This window comes from Chiloscyllium plagiosum, chromosome 12 (genome assembly GCF_004010195.1).
Source record: "Chiloscyllium plagiosum isolate BGI_BamShark_2017 chromosome 12, ASM401019v2, whole genome shotgun sequence".
NCBI classification, from domain to species: Eukaryota; Metazoa; Chordata; class Chondrichthyes; order Orectolobiformes; family Hemiscylliidae; genus Chiloscyllium; species Chiloscyllium plagiosum.
Window position 1 is genome coordinate 77,201,667 of NC_057721.1, and position 15,356 is coordinate 77,217,022.

Below are 15,356 nucleotides of genomic sequence, written 5' to 3' on the forward strand. Positions count from 1 at the left end.
GATATAGAGAATGTAGGATCCATGTATCAGGGGAAGGGGAGGCATGACCAACGAATGAGCAATCAGCCCAGTGTTTTACTACAAAGTGGCTATAGAAATAACATTTAACCCAAGAAAAACACACGACTCGGGCTCAGTCAGTACTTAAGGGTTCTTATGGTGCATTGATAGTGTCCCTACCTCTGGGTCAGGAGGTCTAGGTTCAAGCCTCATGAGCACCAGATGTGGTATTACATATCTGAACAGGTTGCTTAAAAAATACCAACGTGTAATTCCTCCGATTTGGTGCCCTATGCAAATGTAGAATTTGGACTCTTGTGATACAGTTGTACACAGAAAAATAAACAGAAAAGCTTGTCAATGATGCATACTGATCTGACTTATTCTCTGTATCTCAGAACAGTGTTCTAGTACGACATTCACTTGCAAATATGACACTGTTTTTCCTTTTGTTTTTCTCCCTTTGGCAATGTCCCTATCTCTGAGCCAGGAGGCTCATTTTCAAGTCCTACCTGCTCTAGAGGTATAACATTTCTGAACAGGTTTTAGAGTCATACAGCACAGAAACAGACCCTTCAGTCCAACTCATCCACACCGACCAAATTAATTTAGTCCCATTTCCCAGCATTTGGTCCATATCTCTCTGAACTCTTCCTAGTCATATACCCATCCAGATGCATTTTAAATGTTGTAATTGTACCAGCCTCCACCACTTCCACTGGCAGCTCGTTCCATACACGCACCACTGTCTGCATGAAAAAGTTACCCTTTAGGTCCTTTTTAAATCTTTCCCCTCTCACCTTAAACTTATGTCCTCTAGTTTTGGACTACCCTGGGAAAAAAAGACCTTACCTATTTATCCTACCCATGCCCCTCATGATTTTATAAATCTCTGTAAGGTCACCCCTCAGCCTCCAACATTCTAGGGAAAGAAAGCCCCAACTTATTCAGCTTCTCCCTATAACTCAAACCCTCCCATCCCAGCAACATTCTTGTCTGCACCCTCTCAAGTTTAACAACATCCTTCCGATAGAAGAGCGACCAAAACTGTATGCAATATTCTAAAATGAATATCCTGTACAGCCACATGAATATCCTGTACAGCCACATGAATATCCTGTACAGCCACAACATGACACCCCAATTCCTACACTCAATGCGCTGACCAATAAAGGCAAGTACCAAATGCCTTCCTCATCACCTTGTCTATCTGCAACTCCACTTTCAAAGGCCTATGGACCTTGATTTGGAAAAATAAAATACACAGCTTACCAGAATGAATTTGTCACTCCTTTATCAATCAACAGGAACTTACATTTCAATAGCACTTTGCAGGAGCTTTATCAAATTTACCAGATAGTCACACAAAGAGATGTTCTGACAGGTCAGAGATTTAAGAAGCATCTTGAAGGAAAGGAGAAGGGGAGAAATGTGAGGAGAGAAATACTGACATGTGGATCATGGCAGCTGGATGCACGGTCACCAATGACAGACCAAATATTAAGGATAAATAAGAGATTATACAAAGGAACCTCGATTATCCGGCATTCAATTATCCGAATATCGGATTATCCGGCAAGATTGCAAGGTCCCGATGCTTTGCTAAACTATGCTATCCGGCATTCAATTATCTGGAATTCAATTAACCAAAAGAAATACTCCCCGCCCATGTCTTTTGGATAATTGAAGTTCCTCTGTATTTAGGAAGAGCACAGAGATCTGGGAGGGTTTCCTGGATGGAAGAGGTTAGAGATAGGCAGGGCAAGACCATGAAAGGGTTTGAAAACAAAGATGAGAATTTTTAAAGTCAAGTAGCCAGTCTCGGTGAAAAGGTAAGCGATGGGTGAAAGAAACCTGGTCCAAGGTAGGAAATACCTGAAAGCATTTTGGATGAGCTCGCGTTCAAGGATGGTGCAAGGTGGGAAACAGGCCAGAGGAGTAGTAAAATAATTGAGTTGGAAGCCAACAAAGACAATATGGAAGAGGATTTCAGCAGAAGCAAAGCTGACATTGGCCAGTGGCAGAAGATGTTATAGAGGTGGAAGTAGGGATGTTGGGCAGCACGGTGGCTCAGTGGTTAGTACTGCTGCCTCACAGCACCAGGTACCTGGGCTCAATTCCAGCCTTGGGTGACGATGTGGAGTTTGCACATCCTCCCCGTCTCTGTATGGGTTTCCTCTGGATGCTTTGGTTTCCTCCCACAATCCAAAGATGTGCAGGTTTGGTGAATTGGCCATGCCAAAATGCCCATAGTGTTCAGGGTTGTGTAGGTGAGCTGCATTAGTCGGGGTAAATATAATGATAGGGGAATGGGTCTGGGTGGGTTAATCTTTGGAGAGTCAGTGTGGATTTGTTGGGCCGAAGGGTCTGTTTCCACACTGTAGGGATTCTATGATTCCAGGTTGCACCACCAATTAGGCTCATGGTTGACAATAGAGAGTAGAAAAAATCCTCAGACAAGTCAACTCTAGAGGTCCTACTAATTGACCACAATACCAGCCAGGAATGGGTCACTGTCGGTCTGGTATTTGATTAGCACATGACTCATACAGGGTTGGCATGATTGACAATCTAGCATATGCTAGTCATGACACTCCCCAAACCAGAATTGGCCCAATTTACCATCTTTGCCAACTAGAATGAAAAATATAAACAGTTCAATTCTTCACACAGTCCAATTTATTTAAAAATATTTCACCTTTCGCTCCCCCTCACCCCAAACTTTCTTAACATCTTCCCAGGACAAAAAAAAAGCACAATTCCAAGCAAACAAGAAGCAATAAACATGCCAAAAATGGAAATACTCATTCTGGACAATTGGAGGGAAATAAGTGAGAATTGGTTCATCTTTTCTCTGGAAGCCATTATAGTTTGTCCAGAGTCATTGATCATGGCATCTTCACCAGAAGCTTGACCTTGAAGCAATGATAACACTTCATCAATTTAAAGCCATTCACTGCTGCTCCTCAAGAGCATGTTTTCTGCCTCATCCCATCCCACCCCTCCACTCCACGCCCCCGAACGAAATGAGTTTTCAAATCCCTAAGCAGTCCATTTTCTGCCAAAACCTCCAGATTAGAACCCTGACCTGTCTCTTGGTTTTGTCCACCTCTTGGCATTTGTCCAAAAGCTGTGTACTACTAGCACTCATCATTTCCATTGACACTGCCCTCAGCGACTGTATCTCTTCTGCCTTTTTCTAAAATCCATCCTGAACACAGCAGTGAAAAGAAAAATTGACAAGAGGATGGGGAATTTTGATTTCTCGTTTCGGTTGATGATCTGGTTGGATGCTCCTTGGTCTCTCTCAGACCTGTCTTGTCTCTGTGTGCATTCTCTCAGAAGTCTGTAATCAGCTTGTCGGATGGTTGGCTTTGTGTGTGTGTGTGTTTACTGATGTTGCTGCCTGACTCTTTATCCATGGGATTAAGTCTGGCCTGCAGATTACTAAACATCAGCAAGGTTCTCCTTTTTCGGAGCTGCGGATATCCAGAGAGTCGACTCATTTGGGCTGCTCTTTGATCGGTCTTTGCTGAGGGCAATAAAAGAAAATAAATCATTTGTGAATAAGCAAACCTCGGAGTTAACATGTCTATTTGCAACAGTGCCTTCCAATACTAAGCAGCCAAGTCGAGGACATTAGGTTAGATGTAGGTGTTGCTGGCATGTAGAACCCTTTACTGAGTTGACACTGAGGAATTTCAGACAAAGACCAACCACATCATTGTGGGATCTGAATTCTTCATTAGTCAGACCAGGGAAGGACAGCAGATTTTACTCTCCAGAGGACAATGGTCAACCCAATTGGGTTCTATAGCAACTTGGTTATTGTGGGAATCGTACTCATGTTCTTCATCATTAGTCAATTACTCCAATAGTATAACCTTTCCGCTACCAATCAAGACAGATGAGAATCATCTAATAGCCCCTGCAGAAGGATCAAAGTGGGTCAAATAACACACATTGTCTCAAAGAATGGACCCTGTGAGTTTTCACACTGCCCTTTCACCTCAGGGACTCAACAAGAAAGAAATTGACTCACTCCACCAGGATTTTAATGAAAGGATCCTGAATGCTTTCAATTCCAATGTGAGCCCCATCAATCTCATCATATCATTTTGTCACTGAATGGGCGCAGAATTGGCAACATTGCTCGAGAAAGGTCATGACTGTAATGTGGTGTTAAACGTCACACTGATTCAGGAATGGTGTCTCTTCCGAAGCTGTGGCAGGGTAGACCATTCAATCCAACCAGCTGTTTGAAATCACACTTGCACGTGCCTGACCCAGATATTGGCTATCTAAAATTTAAAATCCTCCAACTCATGCATTCTCTTGGGGTTAAGTTCACCTTTGTGTGACAATGTTGAGAATGAATTGCCTTTCATCTGTTCTGATCATTATTTACGTTGAAGTTCAAGGAGATATATAGCCCAGTCTAACATTCCTGGTGTGGGGTCCCTGCAATACTCACTGTGTTTAAGACCCTAAGGTGAGATCTTGTCTTCAGATGCAAATACAACATTCAATGCCTTTCTCTTTCACAGAGGAGCAAGGTAATCTTGCCCCATCTGGTGTACCCACTCCAAATGGACTGCAAGAAGACAGCTCAGCCCCAAGGGTATAAAGGGTAAGTAGGGATCGACAACAAATGTTGGACCAGCCGCATCCCCTGAATGAACAAACAATAATAAAAGTTCTCCTTTCTCAATAATTGTTCCATCATTGAAGAAGATGATATAGACATTCTCACAGTGTAGCTTGTGAGATTTTGCTCTGGTTTCTACATCACAACAGTGGCTGCACTAATGACGTATTTCATTCAGCATTTTGGGACACACTGAAAAATGTAGAAGATATACAAGTCTTGTGTTAAATGAAAAGCTATGGGCCGGAATAGAATCTGATCCCCCTAATGGATGGTTCGTCCAGCCACACCAATTCAGTGCAGCTTCAGTGACTATAGACTAATGTAGTTGACGTACCTTCTGGTCAACATCTGGATGCAGCAGGTTGCCAGGGCAACCACCAACAACAACAGCAGTGGAATTGTAGGAATGATGACGTACACCACATTGGGCATTATCCCTGGAAAACACAAATATTGATTCAAGAATTTCCATCAAGTCACGGAATCTGTAAGATTGCAAGCGACCTAAATTCCTCCTTCCACAACAACCCACACTCAACATCCACTGTTAATTAGTGATGAGCTAAGGTTTCACAGACAGTCCCTGAAGATGGGTAATGTCAGGATGGGCTTTCACTCCATGGTTAAAACAAAAATCTGGATACCCTATTGGACACTCCAGATTAAGCTATGGCCTTGTCAATGTGTGACAACTCTGTGTGACACTCTGACAAAAAGGTGTAAAGAATGTCACAGTGGTGCAACTGGGAGATGAATCATTTGGCTCATAATCCCATCAAGTAAGCACTAAATCTATGGCAGAACTGATCTGAGTGGTTGTATGCATTTTCCTATAGAGGCACTGATATATTGCACAAAGTGTTCTTTCGAATCTATGCATTGTAGTTATTGCTATGTGTGCATATGGAAAAAAATTATTTAAACCTGAATGGACTCAGGACTCGGTTCTGACACCAGCAAGAGTCATTGGACAATCATTAGGGGTGAAAAATTTGGAAAATGCTCTTCCATTCCATCAGAGGAATATTAGACTCAACCAGAATTCAGATTCTAACCACCTAATTTAGAACAGACTAGGGTTTGAACTGTCCTAATCTTTGTGACTGAGTTCCACACGGGACAACACATTAATTACTGGGATGCTAGAGAGTCCCAATGTGAATGCATGGTTCCACAAAGAAACCATTCTGGAAGGTGGCTGGGGTTAACACTGAAGACAATTCTGCTGTATGCGAGTAAGGTAACTGCTGTCCATAGAACAAAGATTCAAATATTGGCAAATACAGTAATAGAGCTATGCTTCTAACTCCTTATCCTATACTGCAGTAGAGATAGGGATTCAGAGCCATGATAACTCATTGGGGCCAAATTATGATGTAATGCAAATCAGTTGTCCATTTTAAACCTTTCTGAGTTTTATTTCAGAATCTGGCCAAGTTGTCCATGCAGGTACAAGGTGAGCTGATTATTAGCCCAAATTATTGACATGAGGCCCAATTTCATGCTAGAATTAGGCTTCCACTACACTGGAACAAAACCAAGACAATTCTTGACCCTACAGACATCCAAACTCACAAATGAAGTGTTCGTATCACATATGGTGGGAATTACCTGATGATTCTGTCACAACCATGTGGTGTTGGTCATCGGCAGAGTTGCTCGGTGCTTGAACCTTGAGTTCTGGGCCCGCGGACACATTTTCTGAAACTGGGGAAGATGAGAATCACTCTAGCTTACTTTTCACACAACAACTTCCAGGAGGAACACTCCTCTGAAATCAGTTCCCAAGATGACACAGTGGAACTGAAATTCTGGTCAGGATCAAAGCAGAAACTCAATAACAAATGAAGCAAATCCCGGTTCCACCAGCATTTGACACCCATTATTTTTATCAATTTACTTCAGGCTGTATGATGGAGGGTGAGTTTGACACTTATTGCCCACCACTAAGAATTCTGAGGGAGGGCCAGTGGGATACCATCCCCTTGATAAACCTTAGAGTGGTTTGCTTGATCAGGTTATCAGATATTGAAGAGGACATTGGAATTTATGAACCATAAACAAGGGTAGGCCACTTGACCCCTTGACCCTGCTCTGCCAGTAAATAAGATCATGATTGATTTGATTGCTCCACATTCCCATCTATGTCTTGACAAGCTTTCACCTCCCCCCACCCCCTTTGCTAATCAAGCATTTATCTATCTCTGGCTTAAAGAAAAATATTGAAAGTCTCTGCTTCCACTCACTTTTCAGAAAAAGAGTTCCTAAAATGAATGTTGGAATAAAATTCTCCTCGTTCCTGTTTAAATAGGAGTCCCCTTATTATTAGATCTAGATGCTTTCATTAGAGTTAGCATTCTCTTTACATCTACCTTAGTAAGAACATTCAGGATCTTGCAGATTACAATCTAGATGCTTCAAACTATTTTTTTCACACACGGGATGTAGGTTAGGCTAGGCCAGGCCAGCATTTATAACCCATCCCTAATTGCCCAGAGGGCTGCTCAGAGTCAGCTACATTGGTGTGAATCTGGAGTCACATGTCGGCCAAACCAGGTAAGGACAACAGTTTACCTTCCTCAATGACGTTAGTGAGACTGAAAGGGTTTTCCCCAAAAATCGGTGATGAATTAATTTTCAATTATTAGACTCTTCATTCCAGATTTTATTTTTATTTTATTGATTTCAAATTCCATCATCTGTCCTTGTGGGATTCGAGCCAGGTGCCCAGAACTTGATCTGTGGATTAATAGTGTAGCAAAACCACGACTAGGTCCTCGACTCCTCCTTGCACCCTTTGACCTCAGGAGGAGGACTAGCTTGGCGTTATTAGTACACTGACATTACCATTATGCCACCACCCCCTTACATTAAGCACATTTACATGGAATGCAATGGTTGTAAAGATTGGAACAAAGTCAGCCAGAATGTGAGTTCCCTGACTGGGGCTTTCAGCCTGGTCCAATCAGGAAGCCCAGGCTGACAGAGCGGCAGGGTGGCTCAGTGGTTAGCTTCACAGCACCAGGGACCCAGGTTCAATTCCAGCCACGGGTGACTGTTGGTGTGGAGTTTGCACATTCTCCCCGTGTCTGTGTGGGATTCCTCCAGGTACTCTGGTTTCCTCCCACAATCCAAAGATGTGCAGGTTAGGTGGATTGACCATGCTAAATTGCCCATAGTGGTCGGGAATGTGTAAGTTAGGTGCATTAATCAGGGGTAAATGTAGAGTAATAGGGTTCAGAAATGTGTCTGAGTGCGATATTCTTCAGAGGATCAGTGTGGACTTGGGCCAAAGGGCCTGTTTCTACACTGTAGGGATTCTATGGGATATAAACAAGTGTGTCAGAGGTCCTGTTCATTCTGAGAGCTGGGAGTGAGGAATCCAGACTAGTGTCAAGTACAATGCACGTGTAAATAAGAGTGACTTAGTGACGGGATACCAGCCTCTGTGGAGTTACTTCAGTTGTCACCCTTTGGGACTGTTCTGCACAGACCAGGAACTATAGATGAATCTCCAGGAGAATGCCATGTGTATGAATATATTTGTTGGTTTATAATAAAAAATCATTAGCAAAAAGACAGTTTGATATAGTCGGGAATCATTCATTCAAATAATGCTCTACTTGGTGCGGAAATGGCATTAAACAACAGAGAAACAGACCCTTCTTGGAGATTGACCGCAGCAGTGATTTTTTGCACATGGTCATGAGCGAAAACCACCAGGAGTATATCCAGTTGTAGCTGGAAATCTGAGTCAGGAGCTTGGGTTCACATGTATACCAGATAAGGGCAGAAGCTTTCTTCTGTGAAAGACCTCCACATACCAGGGACTTCACAACAATTCAACAGTTCCACTATCACGTTCATCAATTCCTTTGGAGCTAAATTCTTAAACTGCAATGATGGGATTTGAGCTGTAAATTTGGATTATTAGGGGCAATATGGTGGCTCAGTGGTTAGCATTGCTGCCTCACGGTGCCAGGGACCTGGGTTCGATTCCACCTTCGGGTCACTGTCTCTGTGGAGTTTGCACATTTTCCCTATGGGTTTCCTCTGGGTGTTCTGGTTTCCTCCTATAGTCCAAAGATGTGCAGGTTAGATGTACGGGCTGTGGTGTCCAGGGATTTGCAGACTAGATGAGTTAGCCTTGGGAAATGCAGGGTTACAGGGATGTGGTATGGGGAGGCGGGTTTGCTGGGATGCCCTTTGGAGGGGCGGTGGGGGCTCAATGGGCTGAATAGCCTGCTTCCATAGCATTCTATGATTCTAGTCCAAGAGCATAAATACCACATCATCATAATCATCACCCACTACTGTACCCATGATCACAGCAAATCCACCACTGTACCCATTGCCCTGAGTAGGGACCATACCACTAATTAGGGATGGGCATAAGTGATGGCCTAGCCAGCAAGAACCATATCCCCTGAATGAATTAGAAAAACAACACTTTTCTAACATTTCCTGGGTAACATTTCCAGTATGTCAGAACTGTCTGAAGCTTCTGTCTCTGCTCCAGAATTGGACAGTTTTACAGAGGATATTGGGACTGTGAAAATTGTTCAAATTTCCCAGGTAACCCGCAGAGTCAGTGGATTGGGACCTCTGAAGAGTCCTGAGACTCATCCTTGGGATATATGTCTGCTCTCCATCAGCAAATTACTTCAAGTTACAGCTGGAATGAAAGACAAGGCTCCTTAAAAATAATTCTTCTGGGCAGAGTTAGCCTTTAACTGTCTATCAAAGCTATTCTTTTTTTGTTACTGTATTTTCCTAAAACTTGGCACATTGACAGTTTGCAGACTAACTGAGATTATCACATGTTGACCTTTAGAAACATTAATTATTAGCACTGTTCTGTGTTATAATTTTGACAAAAGTATCTAGATCACCAACTATACAGTTTGGATTTCTCTGCCCTCTGTGTTTGTTATTATATAATAATGTGGAGGTGCCAGTCTTGGACTGGGGTGGACAAGGTCAGAAGTCACACGACAACAGGGTATAGTCCAACAGGTTTATTTGACACCACAAGCTTTCAGAGCACTGATCCTTCATCAGGTCAGGTGAATATAGATCACCCCTTCAATAAATCATTGTGTCTTCACCACTCACCTCTGTGTGAATAAGTGTTGGCTGGTTACTTTCTGATTTTAGGACACCTACCTTTCCCTTTTAAAATAGAATGATTAACACCAGCATAGTAATATTGCACACACAGTGATAGCGGGGATACCAGGGCAGACATATCAACACTATCCGATTCCCAGGAGTGACGTACAGCTTGAATCTTGTCAGCCAGGAAGTACAGCAGCATTGCTGGGTCCACATCCCAAACCAAACAGCCTTTCACCACAAGGTTGTTGGCTTTCAAGAAGGAATCCCTTCATCCCCTTCAGGAGGGTTAACCGGAATGAGCAATGAATGTCCATTCCAGCCCTACCATTGGTGAGTATCTCCAGAAAGATAACCTGTTTAAAAGGAGTTCCATTGTGCATATTTCTGCTGCCTGGTCACCTATAGTGAATTCTGAACTACGGTGTCGCATCTTTGCATCTAATACCCTAACTCTGGAAAATACAAATCAATTTTTAACTTTTGCAAAGTGAAAACAGAAATTGCTGGAGAAACCCAGTAGGTTTGGCAGTGTCTATGGACAGAAAGCAGAGATGATATAATCCTTCTTCAGAACTTCAATGCGTTTTGTTTTTAGCCATGTATCATATTGTGGAGAGGTGGTGTTCTAGTAGAATTAAGCTTCAGGAGTTGCAGGGAGCCTCCTCCTGATAACTCCGAGCTCCCTCTTCATGTTAGTATGAGTCTACGTTCTTATGGAATAATGTGGAATGCTTAACTGCACTAAAGATGCTGTCAGAGTGCAACCAGTGGTTAGAATTGGTATTGACCCATGCAATTTAAATTATTGCAGTGTACAGTTCTGGTCGCCACATTACCAAAGGATGTGAATGCTTTGGAGAGGGTGTAGGGAAGCTTTACGAGGATGTTGCCTGGTATGGAAGGTGCTAGCTATGAAGAGAGGTTGAGTAAGTTAGGTTTATTTTCACTAGAAAAAAGGAGATTGAGGGGAGACCTGATTGAGGTTTACAAAATCATGAAGGGTATAGACAGGGTGGATAGAGACAAGCTTTTTCCCAGGGTGAAGGATTCAACAACGAGAGGTCACGCTTTCAAGGTGAGAGGTGGAAAGTTTAAGGGGGATACATGCAGCAAGTACTTCACACAGAGGATGGTGGGCATTTCGAACACGTTGCCAGCAGAGGTGGTAGAGGCAGGCACAGTAGATTCATTTAAGATGCGTCTGGATAAATGCACGAGTAGGTGGGGAGTAGAGGGATACAGATGTTTAGGAATTGACCGACAGGTCTAGACAGTACATTTGGATCAGCTCAGGCTTGGAGGGCCGAAGGGCCTGTTCCCGGGCTGTAAATTTTCTTTGTTCTTTGGACAGAAGAGTTTCATGCAAAACAGACACAAGATAGCTGAAAGATAAACTGTGGATCCGCTCTCTCAGAATGCTCTGGGCATAACAGGCCCAGGGTAGATGGTAGCGATGTTATCACTTGCCAAATCTCTGTCACTAAGAGCTGATGATCAAAACCCAACTTAAAAAAACAGTTCTGAGGAAGGGTCACTCAACCCAAAATGTTAACTCTGATTTCTCTTCACGGATGCTGCCAGACCTAATGATTTTTTCCAGCGATTTCTGATTTTCCCTCTGATTAAATACTGTCATGAAATATGCAAGAGAATAGTCACATTTTACTTACCATAATCTGACTCCACAAGGTCTTCGGATTCATTGGTCAAGAGGTTTTCTGTCAACAGTGAAAAGAATGGTAAAATGGAGCATCCTTTTATCAACATCGTGATATTAAGGACACAAAACAAAATGCAACATTGTCCATATTAAAAGAACTGGTTATAGGAATATTAGTTCATGTTTATGGGATATTGTGAGCAGCTTTGAGCTCTTACCTAAGAAAAGAGATACTTATCATTGTGGGAGTGCAGCACTATCTCCTGGAATGGCAGGGGTGTAGTTTGAGGAGAGAGTTGGTTAACTGTGCCAGCACTCATTGGAGTTCAGAAGACTGAGAGAAGATTAGATTATAGTGTGGAAACAGGCCTTTGGGCCCAACAAGTCCACACCGACCCTCCGAAGAGCAACCCACCCAGACCCATTCCCCTACATTCACCCCTTCACCTATCACTACGGGCAGGTTAGCATGGCCAATTCACCTAACCTGCACATTCTTAGGGCTGTGGGAGGAAACCAGAGCACCCGGAGGAAACCCACACAGACACGGGGAGAATGTGCAAACTCCACACAGACAGTTGCCTGAGGTGGGAATTGAACCCGGGTCTCTGGCGCTGTGAGGCAGCAGTGCTAACCACCACACCGCTCACCGGTAAGAGATCTTACTGAAATGTTCTGACTGGGCTGGGCTGAACAGACAAGAGGCAGGGGTTAGGTTTCCCCTGACCAGGAGCTCTAGAACAAGGGGTTATGGTCTCAATAAACCATTTCAGACTGAGATGAGGAGTATTTTCTTCACTGAGGCGCTGATGAGTCTGCGGATTTCTCTACCACAGAGGCCTTCAGAGGCTGCATATCTAAATATATTTAAAAAGGAAAAATATATTTCTCAAGACTTAAAATGACAAAGGGTATAATGACAGAGCAGGAATATGGTGTTGTGATAGAGGATCAGACATGATCATGCTTAATTGCTGAGTGGGGTTGTTTGAAAATTCATTCACAGGATGAAGGTGTTGCTGGCGAGGCCAGATTTCTTGCCCAATCCCAATTTCCCAGAGAGCAGTTAAGAGTCAACCACATTGCTGTGGGTCTGGAGTCACACGTGGGCCAGACCAGGTAAGGATGGCAGCTTTGTTCCGTAAAGTACATAGTGAACCAGGTGGGCTTTTCCTGACAATAGTTTCATGGTCATCATTAGAAGTCGGGAATTAATAGTCTATTGAATTCAAATTCCACCATCTGTTGTGGCAGGATTGGAACCCAGGTCACTGGGATATGACCTGGGTCTCTGGATTAACAGCGAAGCAATAATACCACTAAGCTATCGCCTCCCCAGCTGGTGGCCTGACTAGCCTTCTGCTGTTTCTAGCTTCTATGCTTCTGTGAGGCTTAATTATTGCAAATCTAGGACAGTTTGGTAAGTTTTATATTGACCAACATCACACGTTTTGAAAGGTCGCATTCCATTGCAACAATAGATGAAGGAGAAGTGTAACTGGTCCTGCATCAATTCCTCAGCAGTAGCTTCAGCCCAATGGACCAGTCATACCTGAGGCATACTTGCAGACAAAGTTGTGCTTCATGTTACACCTGTCATCATTCCACTGATAGAGGTAGGGGCCTCCCAGCCCAGGCTGAGCGGTCAGTTGGTGATACATCACTACACAAGCCTCACTCCCACACGAAGGCTCGTCTGCATACCAGTTCCTAGAATAGCAGGAAGTAGAGATGGTCTGATTATGCATTGCTTTCAGAAGGAGAGAAGAGAGGGCCTTATTAGAACAAAGCAGTAAATTGCTTGCAAAAGAAATTAAGGATCATCTTCAATCGAAACAGGTTTCACATACAGTAGTAAACCTACTTAATGTTAATGGGTCAAAATCCCCTCCTAATGGCATTGTGTGTGTAACTAAATCAAATGGACTGCAACAGTTCAAGAAGACAACTCACTGCTAGTTTCTCAAGGGCCACTGGTTACGGGCAATAAATGATGGCCCAGCCAACAATGCCCACTGCCAATGACTGAATAAAGAAGGAATACAAGTTTAGCATTCAGCACAGGAGGACCAAGAGATTGGTTAAGGGGGGAATAATAGTATCTGACAGTAAACATGCAAGAAATGTAAAATTGGACCTTAAGAGCTTCTATAAACATGGAATAAAACTCAATAATTGGCAATTAAGCCTGCAAACATTTTTGTTTTTCTAATTGCGTGTTTTGCCATTGTCTGAAAAGGGGTTCTCAACACAGCTCCCCTGGGAGGCCACCACAGCTTAGCTATTCAGGAGGAAAGGTCAGAAAAGCCAAATATTGGATGCTGAAGAGCTGAAATGAAAAAGCAGAAATTGCTGCAGAAATGCAGCAGGTCTGGTAGTATCTCCAAAAAGTAACAAGGTTAACGCTTCGAGTCTGATATGGCTCTTCTTTGGACTCAAGGAAGGTAGCAGACATGCTGAGTTTCTCCAGCACCTTCTGTTTTTATCCAAGGAAGCACTCTAACGTGTAGAGATTTATATTGGTGTGGAATTCATAATGGGGGCTCTCTCAACTAACAATTTTAAATTGACCATCAATTTTGGCTCGATAATGGTATTAAGCATTATGGAGTTAAGACGGGCCGATTGAGCTAAATTACTAATAAGCTCATTTAATCTCACTTAATGACAGAAAAGCTCAAAGGTACTGGTTCTGCCATAACCCTATACTTTGAGTAATGTTTACTTGCTTTTTAATAATAATGATACTGTGATTAAAAATGCCTAATTAATGAGGACTAAACTTTTTGCGTAGATAACATAGGTGATCTAATTGAGATGAGCTAAATTACTAATAAGCTCATTTAATCTCACTTAATGACAGAAAAGCTCAAAGGTACTGGTTCTGCCATAACCCTATAATATTTACTTGCTTTTTAATAATAATGATACTGTGATTAAAAATGCCTAATTTATGAGGACTAAACTTTTTGCGTAGATAACATAGGTGATCTAATTGAGATGTGTATGAAGATTAAAAGAGTTAAAAACATTCAGAAACTAATTCAGGAGTCTAGAAAACATAGGGTTGATCCTCACCTTAACATTCTTGATTAAAACCCTACTTAGCAAAGAGCAACACCAATGGTGGCTATAAACTGTTCGAAAATAAAATCAGTAAAATCACAAGAAACTCTGAATTGTCTCTTGAGGAAACCAGGGTTGATGCGGCTAATTATATAAAAAGAAACAATCAATGTTACACACACACTGTAAAAGGATCACATTTTTCCTCCCGGAGTAGCTCTTCTGGTAGCACTCTCACTTCTGAGTTTAAAAGGTTTTGAGTTTGAGTCTCACTGGAAAAACTTGAACAAAAATCTTACTTAAAAGGACTTTGTGCTCTTGCTGAAGAGTGCTGACATATCTGATACTCACCACTAGAGGACACTGTCTGCAAACTTTTTGCGTCAAAGAAGCAGCTCCCTGAAACGGAAGAGATTAGCATTGCAATCTGTTGGGAACGCTGGTTGGGAGCATTTTTGGAGATATCAGTACATGATGCCCCGACTAGGCCAAACCAACACGTCTCTGCTCAGTGTCAACATCTATCCTCACCTGCCCACAATCATCAGAAACCAAATACCCAATCGGATGATACTTGATTTTCATCAAGCAGCCTTTTGTCAATAGACAATAGGTGCAGGAGTCGGCCATTTTGCCCTTCGAGCCAGCACCATCATTCATTATGATCATGGCTGATCATCCTCAATCAGTATCCTGTTCCTGCCTTATCCCCATAACCCTTGATTCCACTATCCTTAAGAGCTCTATCCAACTCTTTCTTGAAAGTATCCAGAGACTTGGCCTCCACAGCCTTCTGGGGCAGAGCATTCCATACACCCACCACTCTCTGGGTGAAGAAATTTCTCCTCAACTCTGTTCTAA

General features: G+C 42.7%; 1 protein-coding gene across 1 annotated transcript in view; it reads right to left on the minus strand.

Moving 5' to 3' along the window:
• Nucleotides 1-2,325: 2,325 nt before the first annotated feature.
• chodl (chondrolectin) overlaps nucleotides 2,326-15,356 on the minus strand; it is a 25,044-nt gene continuing 12,013 nt past the window's right edge. The window contains exons 3-7 of the mRNA XM_043701608.1: nucleotides 12,982-13,139; nucleotides 11,440-11,487; nucleotides 6,263-6,358; nucleotides 4,986-5,088; nucleotides 2,326-3,532 (exon numbers count right to left, since the gene is read on the minus strand). Of these exons, the coding sequence (XP_043557543.1) occupies nucleotides 3,448-3,532; nucleotides 4,986-5,088; nucleotides 6,263-6,358; nucleotides 11,440-11,487; nucleotides 12,982-13,139 (490 nt within the window). The 3' untranslated portion in view covers nucleotides 2,326-3,447. The remainder of the gene's footprint in view (nucleotides 3,533-4,985; nucleotides 5,089-6,262; nucleotides 6,359-11,439; nucleotides 11,488-12,981; nucleotides 13,140-15,356) is intronic.